The sequence below is a fragment of the Vigna umbellata genome, chromosome 5 (genome assembly GCF_029865625.1).
Source record: "Vigna umbellata cultivar VRB3 chromosome 5, Vumbellata_1.0, whole genome shotgun sequence".
NCBI lineage: Eukaryota > Viridiplantae > Streptophyta > Magnoliopsida > Fabales > Fabaceae > Vigna > Vigna umbellata.
In genome coordinates, this window is record NC_142169.1 from 53,914,483 (window position 1) to 53,937,928 (window position 23,446).

General features: G+C 32.1%; 1 protein-coding gene and 1 pseudogene across 4 annotated transcripts; both read left to right on the forward strand.

The window, feature by feature from the left end:
• The first annotated feature begins 9,217 nt into the window (after positions 1–9,217).
• Positions 9,218–10,125, forward strand: LOC148198620 (uncharacterized; annotated as a pseudogene).
• A 4,275-nt stretch (positions 10,126–14,400) lies between these two features.
• Positions 14,401–23,244, forward strand: LOC124844814 (DEK domain-containing chromatin-associated protein 4-like). Of its 4 annotated transcripts, none has more exons than XM_047321822.2 (12): positions 14,401–14,556; positions 15,807–17,023; positions 17,117–17,150; positions 18,082–18,161; positions 18,342–18,401; positions 18,569–18,679; positions 18,769–18,849; positions 18,966–19,037; positions 20,582–21,143; positions 21,387–21,496; positions 22,481–22,511; positions 22,770–23,244. In XM_047321822.2, the coding sequence occupies exons 2-12, from the start codon at positions 15,905–15,907 to the stop codon at positions 22,928–22,930; spliced, it is 2,421 nt and encodes an 806-aa protein (XP_047177778.2). In that variant the 5' UTR covers positions 14,401–14,556; positions 15,807–15,904; the 3' UTR covers positions 22,931–23,244. The 4 variants fall into 4 exon arrangements, with proteins under 4 accessions (XP_047177778.2, XP_047177780.2, XP_087971270.1 ...); XM_047321824.2 differs by having other exon boundaries at positions 21,390–21,496; XM_088115144.1 differs by lacking the exon at positions 14,401–14,556 and adding an exon at positions 14,681–14,831.
• Positions 23,245–23,446: the final 202 nt, after the last annotated feature.

Here is a 23,446-nt window from a genome sequence, read left to right on the forward strand (position 1 = left end):
GGGTTGAGAGGAATGAGAGAAGTGAGTAAGGGTTTGGGGTTTCCTTTTTTTTAGTTTTGATAATGAAAATTATTAAAATACCCTTAACCTTAAAACTTAGAATCCATGATATATAAGGGTATTTTTGTCTACTAAAACCCGATACACATTGCTAAAATGTACCAACTGAAAAACAGGTGTAGGCGCGTTAGCTAACCCATATATATATATATATATATATATATATATATATATATATATATATATATATATATATATATATGGATGACGAGATAGATAGAGAGATGGATGGATAAATAAATAGATATATATTATCTCTTTTTCAACTAGCTTACTCTTATGTGTTTTTAATGGTTTCCTTGTCTTTATTTTTCTTTTTTGTAATGATCAATTTATTGGTATGAGCAGAGGATAATCTAGAAGTTTATATAACTCTCGATGAAGAGGAACCTGTAGTTTGATTTCATAAAATAGAACATTCTTCTATCATTATAGTTTTTGGAAAAACTCTACAATTTAGTAGTTTCCTTTCATGTGTGTGTGTATATATATATATATATATATATATATATATATATATATTATGATAATATGGTTCTATTCCTTCTTGGATTACTATACTACTATCCAATATACTTTGAACCATAAAATAATGAGTTAAAAAGAGAGTTTTGGAGTTGCCAATATAGTTTATTCTGAAAAAACTATGGAAAACTATAAAATAAGACATGATTTAGGAAAACCAAATTTATTTTAGGTCTGAGATGGTTAGGCAATGAATGTATCAACACCCTACTACACCTCCCCGAAGGAAGTACCTTTAATTAAATGTATAAAATTAAGGTGGTTTCAAAATGTTCAATTTCCTTCCAAAATAACACCCGAAAGAAACAAAAATAATTAGTTTTTTGAGTTCGACAAAATTGACATTGCTCCTACGTATTCTCATTCAAAATGAGAAATCAGAGTTACATAGTTCTTTATAAAATTGTTTGAAAATGATTTTATTGTTTAAAAATGAACCCAAGACTTTGGTGCTATGTATCTCCATTATGGAAAATCAAGGGTCATAGAGAGATTTTTCGTTTAAAATGTTGATGTTTTTAGATTTTGAAGATTTTGTATTCTTTTGGTAACTTTGGCATGGTTGAGAAAAATAAATTATTAAGTACTAGAACGATGTAAACGGTCATACAACTACTCATACCTTTATAAACATATTTTAATCACTTGACAAAAGAAAGGTAATTAGTATTAAGACTATATAAATGATCAGATAAGTACTCTTACCTTTAAAATATCATTTAATTATTTTAGAAAAAATATATGAAGTACTAGGACGATACGTTGGATAACACAAGTACTCGTACTTTAAAAGTGCAGAAAAAAACATTTTTTGTTTTTAATTTTATAATTTTTATTATTTTTATATTATAAAAAAAGAGTGTGTAAAACCGTGAATGGAAAAAAAAGTTTAAGATAAGTGTTTAAAAATGCAATAAAATAAAAGTACAAAATTTTAAATAGTTCAAATAGAAAACAAAACTAATAAGGGTACATAATAGTAAAATGAGCTTTATGGTGAACAATAAATAATAAAAAATAATAAGATAAGATAAAAAGATAATAATAAAAAAAATAATAAATAATAAAAAATAATAAGATAAAATAAAAGTAAAGTAAAACATAAGATAATATAAAAAGATAAAAAAAACAAAATTAAATAAAATATAATAAGAAAATATAAAATAAAAATTAAATAACAAAAATAAATATATATTATTTTCCAACTTAATAAACATTTTTGTTATTACTTGGTTTTCTTTTTTTCTTCTTTTATCATGGTTACTTGGATGATATTGAGCGTTAACAATAAATAATTATTTTAGTTTGAAAAAGTAATTAATTTTAAAAAATCAATCAAGAAAAAGTCAAATTAAAAAAAATAGTATAAAATTAGTAATGTTATTATTTTAATTTTAAAAATGCATTATTTGAAGGGTAAAATGCAAAGAAATGTGTAAAAAAATCACTTTATATAATGAAATAGATTATTATTATTATTATTATTATTATTATTATTATTATTATTATTATTATTATTATTATTATTATTATATTTAATCATAAAATAGACATGATTCGTTCTCGTAATACTAAATCTTGCTTGTATTTTAAAAGACAATTGTTCTGCAGTATAAATCGTATGAAGCTTTTCAACAATTTCACAATAAGAACATATTGCTAAAGGGGAACAAATTTCTTTAAAGAAATGAATACTTCACCCTTTACATTTATATATTTAGGTAGGATATAATGTTTCTCTTGTGGTAAATGTAAGAATATAGAAAATAGAGTATTATAGTAGATAAGTGTTTCAAAATAATAAGATCGAGTATTTTTAATATTGAAATAATTTAATAATATAAAGAGAATTTCATAAACACATCTCATTATCTAAAACAGAGACCATCTTTCTAAAATTCATTATTTGAGTTCTCTTTCTTTTCTCTCTAAGATTTTTTACTCCTATGACATTTATTTGATGATCAGGAGATGCCTAGGAGATCAGTGAATTCTCCATTTTATCGATCAATTTTTTCTATTGAGTAAATTAGTTTCTATTCCTTTTTCCTTTGATTTTCTATTTAATACACATGCAATGTGTCATCTAATCTTTATTTCTAGTTCTTTGTGGACTAATGGTCCTAAGGACCTACTCTGATCATGATTCTATGATCTGCAGGTACTTTTAAAGTTCTTTAAGGTAAGATAGGGGTAATGTGCTTCATAGAATCGTGTTAGCTTTCTAAATAAGTAAAGGAATCTAACTTTGTCTTTGATTTTAATCTAGAAACTCTGAGTTTGGGTCATGATTTGTGTGTGATGAAATTATATGTAATTTGATGAGTTATTATGATGTGAACTGATTTTAATTATTTGTTGATAAGGGAGTTGTGTATAGTTGAACCCATCTTACATATGAGTTTTTGATGATAAACAAAAGAAATTTTTAAAAGTTTCTGGCACAACAAATGACAAAACAATTGCTTGATCATATTTGTGTTTATGCTTGAACTAATTGGTATATGCATTCATTGTATGAAATGAATCATAGGTTGAAACACATTACACTTTGTATATCTGATTGAAATAATGATTACATTGTTCACATAATATGTTCAATTTCATCAGTTATGTTTTAACCGATTACATTAATGGCATAATCAATTAAAACATGTTGTTATGCCAGTACATGTTTGTTGAATGCATTGAAGTGTTTAGAATGGAAAATGTTTTCAAATTTGCTTAAGTATGGAACTTAACTGATTCCAATATTTTCCTAATCGGTTAAAATGTGTTTCTTGTGAAAATAATTTTCTTGAAAAGCCATAACTATCAATAACGATCATATTTTGAATATTCTTGGCTTGTATGATTTGAAAAATCGGTTGCATACGCTTTTAATCTGTTAAATTTGATACATATGTAAAACTGTTAAAGCAAAAGGAAAAGCTTAACAGATTACATTATGTGCTTAATCAATTAAACTATGTCAGAGTTTGAAAATTCTATAAATAGACATGTTGCTCAATGCCTCAACATTATTTTATGATCTTACACTTTCATAACTAATTTGTTTGTTGAGAATTAATTACAAGAGCGTTCTAATCTTCTTGGAGAATCAAGATTGCTTAATTGGAAGGAAATTCATGAAGATTCTCACAAAGAAGTTGTTCTTTCACATTGCTGATATATTTTACACTTGAGGTGTATTCTGTCAGGATCAGTGCCTACCTACAATTAAGAGGATTGTGTTTCCCTATTGTTGTGAGCCAGGAAGAGAATGTGTGTGTTCTAGTGATTAGAGTTGAGATTGCTCTAAGGTTACATAAAGTTGAGATTGCTTTCTAGGTTGAAATTGTAAGGTAATTCACATCTTGTGCTATAAGGGATATTGAGTTGGGAAAGGAAAGTGCATTGAGAGGGGAGGTCTCTGTATTCTTGCTTGTATAACTCTATCATTATAGTGGTTCCCTTCAACTCAAATTGTTGAAGGAAGATTGGATGTAGACTTGGCAGAACCAGTATAAATATCTATGTTGATCTTTTTATCCCTTCTCTTTTACTATTGTTCATATTCTTTTTTCATTGCATTCCAATAAAACTTCAAAGAGTTTGAAAAGCTTTTGAAAGAACAATTTTTTTAAAGGGACAACATATTCACCCCCTCCCCCTCTCTCTTGGTTGAGATAATTGGCTTAACATTTTCTACATTATTAAATAAATTATTGATAAAGATTTGGTATTTTGTATGAGGTCATGCTTGTTGATTCATGGTGGTTTTGATGAATGATGGTATGCAAGACTTGTATTTGGTTGTATTGTTTGGATCATGTGAGGTTGTTGTGTTAGAGTATAATTTCATTGTTGAAAGATGATATGATTTTTAAGCTAGTGAATAGATGGATCTTATGGTTGGTTTTGGGTCAAAGAGGAGGCTTAGATAGGTGAAATTTTCAATTACAAGTTGAATAGGAAAAACCGAGGTTTAAGGTCTGGTTTATTATTATAAACTTGTTTAGATCTTTAGTTAAGCTAAATCTGAGGTGGAATGATTTAATGGTTGATAGGTTAAGTTTTATGTTGTTTTTGGGTCATGGTTAGAGGTTTTAATAAGCAAAAATCTAAAGTAGAGAGTCTGTGATGAAAGTGACAATTTGGGATCTATTTTAGGGTCAATTGTGACTACTCTAGAGGTTTAAATAATCAAATTGTTATGAAGAATGAGTGGGGATGCCCTTTTAAGCTTGTATAATGGAGTTTAATTATTTAAGTTAGATACTTAAGAGAAAATAAGACTAATAGCATGTAATGTAAGTCATAAACACTTGGGAATAGTCAATTAAGGTTTGGAATAACATAGGAGAGTTGTAAATGCATATGGAGGTGTAGGAGTTGGAATATGTGAAGATTGAGGTGTAGATTTTGCATAATTCGATGTTTTGCATAATTATGCAATCTCGTTGAGCGAGCCATAGGGCAGGGCGAGTTAGTCGGGAGAGGAGGGGGGGATCTGGCTGTAGTAGTGGATAAGTGAGAGTTCTTGCTGGGCAACAATAACTCTCTGTTTTGTTATTCTGACTTTCCAGAATACATAATTATCACCGATAAAAAGAAGGGGTTTGTTGATGGAGGCACACTACAAGAAATAATGGATTTATATACAGAACTTTATATACGGATTTAAATCCGTATATAAGGCAGATATTATATACGGAATTTATATACGAAATTTAGAACAAATGTTATATACGGATATTATATACGGTTATTTATATACAGATGTTCCGTATATAAGGTTGGCGCGTGATAGCGGGAAAATTACCCAAGGATGGGATCCGTATATAAGTTGTATTATCCGTTTGTAGTTAGAACCAAGTGTTATCTGCGGATATTATATACGGATCAGGGAAATAATTATTTAAAAAAAATATATTTTTGATTAAGTGGAAGTTGGGTGTCATTTCTCAACCTCGAGCTTTCCTCTCTTTCTCGAACCCTCGAGATTTCTTCTCTATCAAACCATCACGCTTTCCTTTCTCTTTTGAACCATCTTCGGTCTTAGTTCGGTGTCCTTCTGTGGAGCCATCTTCGGTGTGGGTGTTGCTCTCTGGAGCCCTCTTCGGTGTGGGTGTAGATCGTGCTTTGGTTCTTCCTCGTCTCTCTCTGTCTATTATTGTGACCTTCATCAATCCTTCATCAAACACTGTGGTTGGGGCTCATTGTTGGGTGCGGTGCTGTAGTTGGGCGTTGAGTAGCTTAATCGGGTAAGTAAATCAAACCCTAATGCTTAGTAAATTTGGTTCTTCTCTGGCCATTCTTGTCATTAAGCGATTGTCATCAATCATAGGCTTAATCTCGAACCATCATCTTCGTCGCTCGAACCGTAGGAGTCCCTGCCTCCAATCGTGGTGTTCCAGTCGTGGTGCCGTTGTGGGGTAATCGTGTTCTCCGTCAACGCCGCCATGATCTTCCAGTTGTAGAGGAACCCTAGGACTGCTGTTCTCGCACTCTGATTTTGGGTCGCCGTCATTCAGTCTCAGTGACTCTGTGGTAAGTCCAGAATGTTGTTTCTTTAATATATATCTTTATTTCTTTGGTGTGTAGTGGTTTAATGTTGCAGTGATTCACAGAGAAGAAGAAGTTCGAATATCTAAGCATCTTTCAGTGTTCGATGTTGTAGATATGCTGAATTGGTGATTTTTGTGGTAAGTAAATTTTGTTCGTTCCTGAGTGATTTCATTTGTAAAATGAGAAAATCCTAAACCCTTTTGTTCTTTGGTATTTCGGGCACAAAATGAGGTTTGGTTTGGTTGGTGTGTTGTGGAATACTTTGGTGCATTGTTAGGACATTGAGTGAACATTAAGAGGCGTGTTAAGGTATGTTTACGCAATCTTTAAGGACTATAACATATAATTTATATTATTAATTATATATATGTTTTATATGGTTTTCTCTAGTTGAATTTGTGTGATATAGGACTGCAAAGTATTCGAAGGGTAAGATAAGTGAAGGAAGCTTTTGGGATTCAAAAAGGAAAGCACCACAAAAGGGTAAGTAGTTATTATGTTTTGTTTAATGAGTAAATAGCTATTCTATTTAGTTTAATGGTTTTGATGTGATTACCATATACATTGTTAATTGAGAAGCCATAAGTTGCTTTGGTGATTGTAGCTTGATCAAAGAAAGGAAGCTCAAGTTGTTCCTCATCTTTGTTAATTTGTACTATCAAGGATTTCTTGATTCACAAGTTGGAAAGATAATATTCCGTTAAACTCAAAAATGGCAAATTATCCAATTTTTTTTCTTTAGGAATTACTTGATGCCCACACTGGCCACCTGCTAGCAGGGTTTAGCTCAGCAACTCCTTTCTCTGCCTCATCAAAAAACATCCTTGCCCTCTTTATCTGTCCCTTCATGAATTTCCTCCATTTATCTGTAACTTTACCTCGGAAAATGTCATCATCTGAAAGCCTAGCTTTTGCCAATTCATCTTGTGGCAGATATACGCTTCCTCTTGTGGCACTGCAATCATAAAAAACTACACCAAATTACAAAGAACATAGTTTTAATGCTATGGACAACTAAAACTAGAGTCTAACATAAATAGTGTAAAAGCTTTTGCGTTGTTAACCATCAGATTTCGGCAAGATCATGCAACAAACTTCTTCACTATTGGTGCATATATTATTTAAACATTGTCTGTCATAAGCCTAGTTTATATTGTTTTTTAGTTATGTTGGTAATTGTTTTTCATTTCTTGGCAAGGGAAGGTGAGATACCCATAAGTGAAAAAGAGGTTAAATGTCATTTCTTTTTTGTGTTTTGTTTAATTTGATGGCATTGAAGTGTTTAAAGAAACTTAGTCTTCTCTTTGTAATATTTATATATATGTTTTTAAAAAATTAACAACACATTGGTTGACATCAAAAGTGACAATGTGGTTTACATATAACGATGAGGAAGAAAGCAAAATTACTTTTGCAATGAAGAACTGACGCCCATGAACGGAAATAAAAAATACTCTAATAAAAATATAATTTTAACCCTGACATACAAATAGACCTGACCGGAAACATATACTAATATAGACTTAAGTTATTTTAAAACCAAAATTTTTATTTATACAAAAATTTAAAAATGTCACCACATTTTAAAAAACTTTATTTTTCTTAAAACGATTTTAAAAGACCTTTAATAAATGAATTTGAGATTACTTTTATTAAGAATTATATTATATATCAGATATGATACATGAAATAAATATTTATGACATTATCATGAAAAGATAAATAATAAATTGAAATAAATTATAAATATTTAATGATAATATAAAATAATATCAAATATAATAAATGAAATATGTTTTAATAACAATTTTAAATTTAGAAAAGTTTTATAAAAAAGATGTTTGAACTCACATTTAACCGTTGTCATCTCTCGCTTGTGATTAGCCTTTCCATTTAATTCATAAAATATAATTACCGAATATGAATCTAAAACTATACTTTTTCTAAGACAAGGTAATGAATTTGTAAAATAAGAAACTGTAATTATCATAAACCTTGAGTTGTTTTAAATATTATTAGAAAAATATTTTAAGACTGTTGATTTAGAATATTAAAACCATTTTATTGAAAATAATATAAAAAAACACATTTGAAAAATCATAAAAATTATATATTCCTATATTTTAATGAAACATTTTACTCTTTGACACCATTCACCATTGTTCAACAATTTTTAGCAGTTTTCTCATAATAAAATAGAATAGATGGGATGCTATTTGGATCATAGGAGTATTCTTTACATCAGCCATTTCTCACAAAAATAGTTTAAAAACTCATGTTATTTGAACAAAATAGATTTTATTTATCGCTTATTAAGTTAAGATAGTTTGTAAATAGTAAATAACATTAAATATATTTTTAATCCTGAACTCTAACATAAAATTTTGTTTTTTAAAGTTTAAAAGTAAATGGATATATATAGTTATTAACTTAAGTATTGTAATTTTTTTAACGTATAAAATATGTTTCTTAACAAATATTGAAATGAGAAATAAGTATAAAGTAAGGAAATATACATCTGCGTAAGCATGAATCTTGGGTGGTGTGATTAGGTAGTTGTAATTAATTTTGATAATATCGGAGGAAATGTGAAAGGTTAATGAATTGTCAAGATTTGAAAGTCCACTCATACCTACATTCTACTGCCATTCTTGTCATCTTCAGCCACACTGTATACACTTCACTAAGAAAATTAGGTTCTTGTGAAGCTCAAAAAACAAAGACTTAACTCAATAAAAGTTTAATAATACATGTTAGTTTTGTAAATGTGAGGTTAAATCTTAAATTGAATAAAATACACAATAATAGTAGTGTTAGGTAAGAGATTTATCATCATTACTCATAAATAACTTACTAAGTTTCTCATATATCATAAGAATTCATATTCGAACAGAAAGGTTGGTTTTTATTAATCATTAGAAGGTTCACTCCACTAGAAATCACTCACAGGTCACACATTTGTTAAGAACCTAAATTAATTTAGGTTATTCTTTAGGGAGCCATTTGATAGGACGTGTGTCCTAATATGGAGACGTGTATTAACCATTGACTAATTGTTTTGTAATCGATTTATGTACAGAACATGGATCATGCTCAACCAAATCGTTCATGGATGTACGATAGGTGTCATAGAGGAAGAGGTGCTTTGAAAGAGTCTTTTGTATTGGGTGTTGAAGAGTTTATAAGTAAAGCTTGTGAACAAGAACGTTATCGTAGAGATGGGGGTCTTCGATGTCCATGTTTAAAGTGCGATTGTATAAAGATTCTGCACGAAAGAGTTGTGAAGGTTCACCTTTACAAGAACGGTTTCAAGCCTAATTATTTCATTTGGGAGGATCATGGGGAAAGAATGCCAGAAGATGATGTACAGAATCATGAAAGTTGGATGGCTGTAGAGACAGAACGTGGTCAAATTAACCAATTTCAAACAATGGAAGACATGGTGCATAATGCTCTTAGGCAAAATGAGTTGTGCCAAGCATCTACTTCTAATAACATTGAAGAGGCTCTGAATGAAGAAACACAAAGGTTTTTTATTTTTTGTTGGATGCAAACCAACCATTGTATGAAGGAGCATCAGATTCGAAATTATCAATGTGTATCAAACTATTAGCTTGCAAGTCAAATTGGAATATTCCTAACCAATGCATAGATTTTATTGCAAAAATGGTTATGGATGCAACACCCATCAAATCAGGTTTGCCTAAACCATACTACAATGCAAAAAAGTGTGTATCAAAGTTGGGATTACAATCGCAGAGGATTGATTGTTGCGTGGATGGTTGCATGCTCTTCTATGATAATGAATATGGTAAGAATGATGACGCGTTGCTTGAATGCAAATTTTGTGGAAAGTCAAGATATCAACCACGTAACACGGGAGCAACTACTACAAAACAAGTTCCTATGAAATCAATGTTCTATTTGCCATTAATTCCCAAACTACAAAGAATGTATGCCTCAACACAAACTGCAGGACAAATGACATGACACTATCAGAACATGTCGACGAATGGTGTTTTGCGTCATTCATGCGATGGAGAGGCTTGGAAGCACTTTGATAGAGTATATCCTGACTTTGGTATCGAGCCATGCAATGTACGACCATTTTCGAATATATACGGATTTTTGCCCGTATGTAATCCGTATATAACCAAGTATTATATATGGATTTTGGGTCTTATATACGGATTTTTGCTGTATGTAATTCACTTTTTTCTTGTAGTGGCACCTTCAACATACACTTGGTTATTCCGACCATTTTCAAAAATTTTGAAAGAATATCAAAGCAAACTCTGATACCAATTCTTGAGATTGGTATCGCGCAACGGAAAGTTAAAAAAAGGTTGTTCGGACACAAACTAAGAGGGGAAGAGTGAGTTGGTTCTATTAAAAATTTTGTTTTCCCTTTAAAGATTGTTTCGAATAAAATAAATTAAAGCAGAGAAAGGATGAGAATATTCACACAAACAATTTTTATACTAGTTTGAATCAAAAGATTCTACGTCTAGTTGTTAATCACTCTAAAAGAAGTGATTAACTTTTTCAATAAAGATAGTTCAACAATACAAGACAAGTGAAAACAATATGAAGCAGAAAACACCTCTCTTAACCGATAAGAGTTGATAGCAGCACCTTCCTTTGACACACAATGGAATGTAAACAGATTGAATCATCTTGGTAGAGAACCGCTTCCACCTTAGACACACTAAGGTTAACTTCTCCTTCTTCAAGCATTTGATCAGTCACAGTTAAACACTTAGAGCTTCCCTAGAACCGATTATGTACTCTGTAATAGTTTAGGTAACCTTCTTAGAGTTGTGGATAACTCTATTTATAGCCCAAGGTTCGTGTAGGGTCAGAAACTGAAAAGGCAGCTTTCAATTGCCAGTAATAATCGATTTCTAAAAGTGATAATTGATTAGTTTTTGTTGTTATAAGGTTTTCAAAATAGTGATAATCGATTATCATTAATGATAATCAATTATTGTTGAACCCTGGTCAATTATAGCTTTCGGTGATAATCGATTATCCTTAGTGGTAATGGTCTTTGTCGCAAGTAAGCTATATTAAAAAGAATTTACAAGACTCTTAATGGTTTACAAGTGAAAGTAAATGCCTAATACAAAGTTTTCTACAAAAATGCTTTAACAATGTATATAAATAGGTCTTCAAGGCTTTAAGTGCATCATCGTCAAAATCTCTTCAAAGCATCAATGTTTCTCATTGGTAACACCAATATGAGACATAAAAATAAAATAAAAAATGTTTTTTTTCAAAAATAGTAATTTCAGATTTCAAAAAATGGTTTTTTTTACATAGAATGAAAATAAGATAAAATATATTCATTTTATAACAACTAAAAAAATTCTTTAAATTAAAAAAAAATCAAAAAATAAGTGTTTTTAGAGAATAAAAATCAAAATATTTTCATATCTAAATATATTTAAACATTTATTTAATATCTACAATTTATTATTCCTATTTTCCTTAAGTAGTTTTTAAACTTTCAAAAATCTACAAATTCCATTCCTCGATTTTTCATATGTTTTACTATTTAATTTTTTATAGTTTTTAATTAAATTTCTTTCGAGTTTTTCTATTTTGGTATTAATAGAAGTGAATGACTATTATTTTTGTGTTGACATTGTGTCTCCAAATGAAAAGTAAAAAAAATAATTTAATTAATTTTTAAATCTCTCATGAGTATTTTAAATTCAGTTTATGTTGAAATTTTTAATTAAATAGTTATTATCAATTAAAATGATTAATTGATTTTACAATATCAAATAGCAGAATTTGAATCTTTTGTTGAGTTCTTTTTATTGTCCTGTGCTTTTAAGATAACTATGTATATTGATTTTGATATATTTAAAATGTGCTTTTAAGATAACTATGTATATTAATTTTGATATTTTAAAATAGGTTTAATCATTTTGGAGGTCCTTATTTGTGCATATTCGTATCAATTAGGTCTCCGTATTTTGAAAGAGTTTAATTAGGTCTCTTTTTATGTAAAATTAAATCAATAAAGCTCATGACGTAAAATTCTGTCTGACGATGTTAAATGTGTTGCCTGGTGGCATGGTGGAGTGACATTTCATAGCAACGTGGCACATAAAAAGGTCCACATAATGAGCAGATGGACGTGGCTAAAGAGGCCTTGCCACATGTTAGCCCCTTCCCCACCCAAAATTAGGGTTTCAGATGGAAGAGAAGGGGGAAGGCTTCCTACGCTGTCATGAGCGAGAATTCTATGTCGTGAGTTGCTTTCAAGGAAGGATGAAGGATTGCGATTAGGATTTTGGCTTGAAAGAAGTTGACCCTGTGATTTGATACAATGTTTCTACGTTTTATTTGCAAGTAATGGAGAATGAAAGAACTCGTGAGTTTCGTTTCTGGTGCGTTAATGGAGAAGACGAAGATATGTGGGTCGCTCTTGGGTTAATCTGCAGGCGATTCGTGCGATTGGAGCTGCGGGAGGTGGAAGAAGACGTTCGCAATCTGCAGCAGCGGCAACATTTAGGGTGTGGTCGGATCTTGGTTTTCTGTAGATCTGTTTGTGGTTTTCTGGTTATTGATGGTGAAGAAGATGATCTCGTCACTGTAGATGGTGCGACGACGACGACAAAGTGGTTCATGTGGTGCGGCCTAATGCGAGTAGTGGCAGAGGCGGCTTGTTGAGGACTGGTGGCGATTCTAGGGTTTGGCGGCGTCAATGGAGGATTTGCGGTGATGGTTGAAGATGACAGCGATTTGTGGTTTTGATGGTGGTGGCCATGGAGGCTCGCGGCTGACGGTAAGGTTGAGGTGGTGGAGATAGGGTTTGGCGGTGCTAGGATGGACACTACGACGGCTTTGCGATGCGAATTAGGGTTAGGCGGCAGCGCATGACGGTGATGGTGGCGACATAGTTGCGGCACAACGACAAGGATCAAGGAATTAAGGTTTTTCTGGAGAGGATGATGATGTGGCAGTTAACGTGACAGGAATGATGATGTGTCAGAATTTAACTAGTTCATTATGGTTATGAAATGCCACTAGGCAACACATTTAACGATGTCCACAGAATTTAACTGTAGAAACTTTATTGATTCAATTTTACATAGAAAGGAACCCAATTGAGCTCTTTCAAAATATGAGGACCTAATTGACACAAATATGTACAAATAGAGACCTCCCAAATAATTAAACCTTTAAAATATATTAAAAACATTTTTAATATATAAAAATAGTGTATTTCGAAGATGCGAAGATGACCGTAAAAAGAGTTTGGGAAAAAACTGAACTCCAAATAAAACACTATAAACTTGATTAATGAAAAAAAAAATGAAATTTTAGAACTCTAATTCTTCTAATTCTTTACTAAATATTTTGTATCTCTATATAATTAATTTGATTTTTATTTTAATATTTAATTTACAAATTGAAATGATGTTATTCTTTATAAAAATAATTAAAACTTTTTTTTTTCAAGTTTATGATGTTCAGTGTGACATTGTAAAATCAAATAATTATATCACCTTCAATTGGCAACAAAAAATTCATTTAAAAAATATAAAGATATTCGATAATTAATATAATAATGTTTTTATAAAAAATCAACTTAAAATATCTAAATTCATGAAAAATTTAAAATTTAATTTAATAATTTTTTTATTTTTCAGTAAAAAAACACAAATATCAAAATGTCACCAAAGTTAACAGCAAAAATAATTTAAAAATTACTTCGTCAAAAATATACAAATTTTGAATATCTTTTTAATAAGACTTACTTAAACATATTCAAATATAATATAAATTTAAAACTTAATTAAACTTTAAATTATAAAAATAATTATTTAAAAATATTCACACAACCCAAATTTTCACATTATAATCAAATAACTAAATATATTTTCATTTCATTACATTCGTTCACAGGATTAAACCTTTTTGTTTTGGTAGATCATTAATTTTAAACGTTTGCTTTATACCCTTCAATAATTCATTAACTACTGAGGAAATAACCAAAATCTAACCACTTAAAATTAATAATTATAGATACAATGAAGTAACATGTAATAACTGTTAATAATTTTAGATAGAATGAAGTAACATGAATCATTAATTTCATTCAGATACAATCATTCAGTAATAACCAAGAAACACAGCAGGCATGCATGGCACAAGGAATTTCAACGACAACCGTCGATTTTGCACACGTACCCTTACCGAAACCCTTCTCAGCCATTGAATCCGAATTTCAGTGTTTTACATGACAACTTAACTGCATTTAAAATCCAGGTTTGAAGTCCGAACTACAAATTTCCAAAATAACCCAAACATCAGACACTCACATTACATAGTTACTGTCAGTGGAACGTGCAATGTTTGAGTGAAGCTCTGTTGTGTTTTTTTTTTCGTCCAACCCCTGAATCTGTAAGCTTCTTCTCTTCCAATTTTCCTTCTCAAGTGTGATTTTAGGTTTCAATGTTTGCATCTTTATATTCTCCTGGGTCAATTGTCATATGGGTTGGGACATTTGGGGGTGAGGGAAGTTTAGGGCTTTGAATCGAGGCACATAATTTTCTCGACACTTAACTTCAATTTAGTCATTTGGACTGTGTTTGGCATCAAAGGTTCTCTCGGGGTGAAATTAAGAAAGAAAAATTGGCAATTTGAAGTTCCTAACCGGGGTTCTCTGCTGTGCTCCGGTGAGAATATTGTTTTTAAAATTTCATAAATAGGGTTACCCTTTTGATGGGGTGATGTGATTTTCTCTGGATATGAGGCTAAATTAATATTCAAGGATTGGTGTTTTTTATTTTTAATTTATTCCAATTTCTTCTCCTCCACTGAACTGTTTTGAGTTTTTGTTATGTTGGCATGTTGTTTATCATGTGCATTCCTTTGTTGGCTTTGTGGGTGTGTGTGTTTGCGGTTACTTTTATGCTTTCATTGTAATTAAGACGGAATATATGAACTCATTACTTCTTCATTGTTGTTCCCATGACTGAAAGATATAATATGGCTCCACTGTGGTTAAATCGTAGTTATCGATGCTAGATAACAGCGTGTGGCAGCCAACCCTGGAAAGGTATAGCGGGATGGCTGTGGTTTCAATTTTCTTCATGCAGACATATAATCAATACTATGTGCATGGTACATGGCTGATGCATGACATACTCATAATTATTAATAAAAGGTCATAATATAGGTCTAGACAAAGCATTCAAATATTGAAATAGTATAGGAAACAGTTCTAGAGACTTAAAACATCAGGAGAAGAGAAAAGAAGGCTGATCCATTGCAGTTGTCGGAATAGTACTGAAAATGATAAAGAAGACTTGAATTTAGAAGTTGATGATTCCTATCTTGGGAACGTATGCTTGAATTATGTTGGTATTTACTTTTTGAATGAATGTATTTAGACTCACGGAATTGTATTGAATGTCATTAATTTTGTGTAACATTTTTTGAGAATATATGTATATACACTATACAGAATAGATTATATATACTATGCACGCAATTTCAAAATATCCAGCTCTAGTGTTTTTGGGGATGGCTGTTACGTGCCATTATCCTGGATTTAAATATCTGCCTTGAAATTCCTTTCCATTGTAGCAAGTTTCTATGGTTTAAGTTTCTATGGTTTAAATACCTAACTATGTTTTTTCAATCTCCAGGTAGGCTTCAGTTGTTCATTTTATCAGAGTGTAAAGCAGTTTGTGCTTAGGCAATAATAATTTTGTATATTTAGTTATTTACTGTAAATAAGATCGGTATGGGTGACGGAGAACCAGTGAATGAGGTTTCTAAGGCCGATTCCAATGGAAAGAGCTTGCAGGAAAAAACTTTGGAAGAAATTACTGAGAAAAAGGACTTGGAAACTGATGGAGGAAAAGGTTTGGAGAACAATGGAATCAAAGAGAATATTGTCAAAGAAAATGATGATAAGAAAGCTGATGGTGTAAAAAAGGTAGAAGAGGACACAAAAACAGTTGTTGTGGAAGAAGAAGCAAAAGAGGATCAGAAAAAAGATGGGGTGAAAGAAACAAAAGAGGATCAGAAAGAAGATGGGGTGAAAGAAACAAAAGAGGATCAGAAAGAAGATGGGGTAAAAGAAGTAAAAGAGGATCAGAAAGAAGATGAGATGGAAGAAGCAAAAGAGGATCAGAAAGATGGAGTTGAAGATGTAAAAGAGGATCGGAAAGATGGAGTTGAAGATGCAAAAGAGGATCAGAAAGAAGATGAGGTGGAAAAAGTAAAAGAGAATAAGAAAGCTGATGAAAATGTGGAAGAAATAAAAGAGGATAAGGAAGTTGATGGTGCAGAAGTAAAGGAGGGGAAGGAACATGATGTGAAAGAAGTCAAGGAGGATAAGGAAGTTGATGATGTGAAAAAAGTAGTAGAAGATAAAAAGGGTGATGATTTGAAAGAAATAGAGGAGGATACGAAAGCTGATCGTATTTCTGAGAATGATGACATGGATGAAGACACTGGTGCAACTGAAACAATGGAAGGTAAACAAGAAAATGAAAAAGTGAAAACTGATGAAACAGAGGTGGAGGCTATGGAAGTAGACGGTGGCATTAAGGAGAAGGAGGAGAGTGATGAAAAGGAGAAAATTGGAGTGGCCCTGGAGGAGGATGAAGATGAGGATAAGGATAATATTGATAAGTCAAAAGAAGACAAGGCAGAAGATAGTAAGGCTGAGAAAGGACCAAAGAAACGTGGGAGAGGGAAGAACAATGGGGAGAAAGTGAAAGATAAAAGGAAGGAACTTAAGAAAATTGAGCCAAGGACTCCTACTATTGATCGCCCTGTGCGGGAAAGGAAATCAGTTGAGAGGTTGGTAGCATCAATTGATAAAGATGCATCCAAAGAATTTCACATTGAAAAGGTAATTGTTTTAAGTTTCACATTTGAGATAATTACCTTCAATTATGCATTTATTATAACTTAATTTGTTTACAGCTTCTCTTTCAAATTGCAGGGTCGTGGTACACCCTTAAAAGATATACCAAATGGTATTGTGCTTTCCTTTCTGAATTCTTCTTCAACAGTGGTCTTTTAATTGTGTTCTTTATATACTCAAGCCATCGGAAGTTAATCTAATGCCTGGTGTACTTGCTCAAACATTCCTCACATTTTTCCTAGGTTGACAATATCTAGATAAAACTGTACGATTTGAGTTTGACATATATCATGCAGTAAATAAGCCACAAATTTTGTTTATATGCATTTCCAATTGTAGTAAAGAATGTGCCATTTGTAAAGATCGTTGATTTAAGATTGTGAAATTGTAGTTGTGTTGTGTCCCTTCAGTTCAATGATTATGTGAGTCAATGATATATGGTTAACTGCATCTTTCCCCTCAAAATATTGAGCCTCTCACCCTCCATATTGTATTGAGTTGGTGTTCCAGACTAACTACAGTAGTCATTACTTTGATTATACTATTGGCCAAATTCACTACCACATACTGATTTGATTGTTTTGTGAACTATAATCTATTTATAAAATAGTTACTTTTTCCCTGCCTTTGCCTAGTGAACGAGAAAAGCATTCTTGTATATATATCCCTTTTCCCTCATACTCTAACTTCAATGACAATAATAATGATACAAACTGGGAACTATATTAATCCCTTCCTCTCACTCTTAATGGAAAATGAGATTATTAGCTAATTATAGTTTATCCATATTATTTAGTGTCTTTTTTCTAATGTGTCTCTGGAATCTTTAGCATTCAAGATTGTGGGAGAACAGAGTGGAGTATTAAATTGACCAGAATTTATTACTTATAGGAAAAGGTTCCTGGAACAGATAAATAAAATTGAGCTGATATATTGGGGATATTTTGTTTTCTTATATGCTGTGAAGTGTGCATCCATGTACATGTCTCCGCTTTTTCTGAACAGCTGATAACTTTATGACTCTTGCATTTTTTTTTCTCTAGTGGCTTTTAAGCTATCTAGAAGGAAGACTGATGATACCTTCAAATTGCTCCACACAATTCTCTTTGGAAGGAGAGGGAAGGTATGCCTTTCTTATAATTTTTTGTTTTATACAGTTTTTGTATTATTCCACCACAGTATTGGAGGATATGCAATAGTGCTCGCCAATATTGTTAAAAAGTTAAACACTCAAATCTTACCTGGTGCTGTCACCCTAATGTTATTATGCCTTCATTTAAATCTTTTCTCAACTCTTTTGCAGGCAATTCAGATCAAGAGTAATATATCGAGGTTTTCTGGTTTTGTGTGGCGTGATAATGAGGTAATTATTACCTTTATATAATAAAAATTTGGTACTCGTAACTTGGATCTATATATCATAAATTAAAGTCGTAGAGTTTTGTTTATAGTAACTTCTTTTTTTAATTTCTTGCTTTTCTGGTTGAAGTGCTCTTCAAAAGTTCTAAAGTCCAAATATTGTTACTGCAGGAAAAGCAAATGATTAAAGTAAAAGAAAAACTTGACAAGTGTAATAAAGAGAAGTTACTGGAATTCTGTGATTTGTTTGACTTAACAATTGCCAGGGCAACAACGAGGAAGGTGTGCTGGTTAGGCATTAGTGATGCTCTTTTACTAATACCATTTAACACAGATCTATCATCATTGCTTATAATTTTTTCCTTAAGCAGGAAGATATTATTACTGCGCTGATAGACTTTTTAGGTGCTCCTCATGCAACCACTGCTGTGTTACTTGCAGAAAAAGAGAAGGTTTTAATTGTTTTTTTTTTTGTTTCAATTTTTTTTCCGTGATATTGTGATAATTTTTTTACCTAGGCAACTATGTTCTGGTCACAGCACTCATCCTATTTTATGATTTAACAAAGGGAAAAAAGCGGAAGCGTTCTGTAAAACGGGGTTCATCAAGATCTGGGACAACTTCGAGACGTTCTGCAAAGGTAATATTTCACTCCTTTAACTTAACGGATTTAAAATGTAATTTAAGCAATGAACTATGATTTGTGTTTCAAAGTCAAGTCTTGCAGTAGAATGAATACCAGTGCTGCATTCTTTTGGACTAGCATATTTATCTCGCTTTTGCTTGTTTTATACTCTTCTTTGCTATTCTTACTACCATGGAATTGTCCTTTGTCCTATTATTCCATGACTCTGTGTGTTTGATTCACTAATAATTGAGGAAGGAAAATACTATAAATACTTATTCGTAGTTTGATTTTAGATGTGGTCACAGGGAAGCACAAAAGCATGGCTTACAGGTCAATTTAAAATTTTTGCTACTTACTAAATCATGGGACATATTTTTTCCAAAGGGACAGGGTTATGACAAGTCAAAACATCTCATTTTCTTTCAACTTATAACTCACTTCTCTCATGTGTTCCTTTCACTCACACACAGATAAGTACACCATAATAAAACTGTATGTGCACAGATGATCAACTTCTAAAATATCTGATATCCTTTTAGTATTTTTCCTGTGGTTATATCTGGATCAATATAGATGTAAAATATTGAGCTATATATGCATCATACAACATAGTCAATTGTCATTTGAATTGTACAATCTTATGATTCTGTGATTTTTCCACCCTTGGCGATCTCGATCCTGAATGTAAATGGAAATTTGTGGGATCATTATAATTTGTTAACAAAATCAGTCATGGGAATTTGCAGTTTTGACCTTTTGCTGAAGCATTTCCAACTTTTGACGTAAGCCCTTCACTTCAGCCAAACCTATTGCCTATGTTCTGTCGTTGGAGAGTCTATGTTCTGCATCTGGTCTACATTTCTGTCAATGCAAAATGCTGGGTGAGGAGGTGGTGGTTGATGTGAGAAAAGACTAGTTTTTTTTTTCTTGGTGATATAAGTTGAAAGCTATAAGAGAAGGGACAAGGGTTTTCTAAAAGTGAATATAGTTGTACTGGCATAGAGATCTAGAGAGACAGAACCATTGATGAGATTTAGGAGAGAAAAGGGAGATCAAGTGTTTTTGGAGAGGATGAGTGGGACAACTGGGATTTGGGAATTCGGGTACATCAATCAATGGGTGTGGATCAAGTGAGATTGGGTCAGACCAGAGGACAGATCATACCAGACTAGGAGAGTGTTTCAGAACCCTAAAGAAAATATTGATTTTTGGGTTGATCAACCCAGTCCATGGGTGGGTGTGAAGCTTGAATAAGTTTACCAATTTGATGGTCTCACAAGAAATCCTAGTAATCCTAGGTGTAAACAAGCATGGAAGAAGCCAGAATGTTTTGGGATCATACTTTCCTATTAGAATAATTATGATTTTGACAAAAGTGGTGGTATAATTTGGTATTAGTTGTGTGTATTCTATAGCATTTCATGTTAATCTAATCCCATATTATTCACAATATAGTATCTACATAAGGGATATGTGCAGTTTCAGTTTGTTTTAACTGGTAGCTTCTTAGTTAATTTGGTTTTCTTTTGCCCAACTTTTTGGCATGTATTTTTCAGAGGCTGAAGAAAAATGAAGATTCTTCAGTAGTGCGGAGACAGAGTACAACTGACACAGAGGATGAGTCAGAGGAAGACGAGAAAGATGATGAAAATGAGGAGGAAGATGAGAAAGATAATGAAAATGGTGTTCCTGAAAAATCTGAGGATGAAACACCGGAGAAATCTGAAAGTGAAGAGAAAAGTGATTCTGGGAGTGAATCTGAAGACATGAAAGAAAAGAAAAAACCTTCTAAAACGTCATCGACAAAAAAGGAACCTGCTAAGAAAAGTAAAATCGAGAAAATTACAGTTGCCAATAAATCTCATTCACCACCGAAAAGAGCACCTAAGAAACCTTCATCCAATATCTCAAATTCTGAGGATGATAATGACGGAAGTCCAAATCCAAAGGTTTTTTCAAGGAAGAAGAAAAACGAGAAAGGAGAAAAGCAGAAGACTGATGATGATAGCAATGAAAGTCCAAATCCAAAGGTTTTTTCAAGGAAGAAGACTAATGAGAAAAAAGGAGTGCAGAAGAGGTCAACAACACCTACTAAGTCTGCCTCCAAAGAGAAAACTGGTAGATATCTTGAGTTCTCATTTTCTTTTGTCATTATTTAATTTTAAAATGTTTATAACTTGGAGGCCTGTTTGTGTATTAAAAAATATTTTTTAGCTGAAAACAAATATTCAAGTATTTCTACTCGTCACATTTATTTTCCCATTTCCATTTGTTTAAATGGTGACGTTTTTTAATTGGAAAACTGATAACTTAATGAACTTCAACCTTGTACATTTTAAAACATCTTCCTGTTGTATCAAGCAGAAAAGGTTGCCAGAGGAAAGAGCATGAAAAAGGAGAAGCTGAGCCCCAGTGATACTCAATTGCGTGAGGCAATATGTGAAATTCTTAAAGAAGTGGATTTCAATACGGTAAGATGTTGAAATAAACTTTACTTAACTCAGTAACTAGCTGAATTTTTATGTTTAATACATAGCTAAAACTTGTGGGACGCAATCTTGTATAAAGTAATCTGTGTAGTAGATATTAGAATGTTGCACTGTATGTGATAGGAATAGGACTGATTGCACTATAGAGAAAAAACGTCGTGGTAGCACCTATTGTAGTAAAAACGATAGAAACTCGCATTAGCTGGTTTGGCATGTGGGAAGAAGATTTGTACAAGCTCCAATAAAGAAAGTAGATCAGATGGAGAGTTTCCCGATTGCTAGTGGTAGAGGGAGATCCTACTATAGGTGAAACGGTTAAGAAGGGTTTAAAGGTGAATAATTTGTTTATATACATGATTTACAACAAAACATTATGGGATCAATTGATCTAGGTATCTGACCCAGTCAGCGAGTAAAGACTGTTGTTGTTTGTAACGCATAGATAAAGCACTGAAAAACTATTTATAAGCTTCTTGTTCTACTTCATAATGTATTTTAACTGAGATACGGTCAAAATCCTCCTTGAAAGCTTGACAAATAACACTAGGTTAAGATATCTTGGTATTCTCTCTGTCACTGTTACTTGAACATATTTATTTTCCTTTTAACCATTGTGTGTGTGTGTGTGTGGTGTGTGGCATGACCCACTAATTGATGCTTTAATCATTTACATAATCTGTCAAGTTGGTGAGACAGATGATTAAACGTGTGTAGTACTTGGCTCGCAGTTTAGAATGTAGCACTGGCAGCAGATTTGTTACATATCAAACCTCGTAACATGTTTTCATTTATACAAGTCCTTCATATTCCATTCCGTGTGGAATTTATAGAATTCTTATATGTAATTTTGAATGTCATTTATGATGTTTTGCCCGAATGAACCAGATAATGTCAATGTTGTATTTAGTATCTATACTGAATGTTCTCTCTTTTTTCTAAAATTAAACCCCTTTTCCTCTTTTGCAGGCCACGTTTACTGACATTCTGAAGCAACTTGGTATGCACTAAGGATCCTTTTTACTTTTTTTCTTACTCAAATGCATAATTATAGCTATACCTTTTCTCAATTTCAACTATGAGATGGTGGTACATTTGTTCCTGTAGTAACAAGAGATCTATAGTCTGTATCTGATCCTGATTTTTGTATTATTCAAACCTGAACGAAATAATTTTAACTATAGTTTGATTAATATGGTCTTATATAATTTCCTAACTTAAAATTAAGTGCGTAACAAAGTTGCCCTTCATTTTTCAGCCAAGCAATATGATATGGATCTGGCTCCAAGAAAGGCATCTATAAAGCTCATGATTCAAGAAGAGCTGACAAAACTAGCTGATGAAGCAGATGATGAAGATGGAGAAGAGGATACCGAAAAAGATAAAACCCCATCATCAGGTAAGAAGGTTAAAGCCTGATTGATGTGTAGACTTGACTGCTTGGAGATAGGCTTAGCAATGTATAATACTATAACCCTTGTTATACATGCTTCATCTGTACACTTTGATGGGTGGAAGTGGCTGTAACTTATTCTTAGCATCCATCCAATCTGAAGTAAACAAACTTGTACTTTGTCAATTTAGGCTTTTGGTGGGCTGCCAATGTGCAGCTTCTTGTTTACACCAACGGAATTTGTAGGGTTTATATTGTTCAGGAATACATCTGACCAAACTACACAGCTCAAACAATCTGTCTAGTTTAATAAATATTTGACCTCTGAAGTTCTCATCCATGTATGCTCGTGTTGATAACTATTGCCTTTGTTGGTGGATGAAGTCTCTATCTTTCACATCGCAAGATTTTCATGCTCCATCATTTATGTAATGGATTTGACAATCACACACTCCTTCACTGGCGGTAGTGGCAGTCCAGTAGTAGTGATGATCCCCATTTTCCATGTGTCTTGCAATAGCTCCGTTCCACGTTCTATGGTT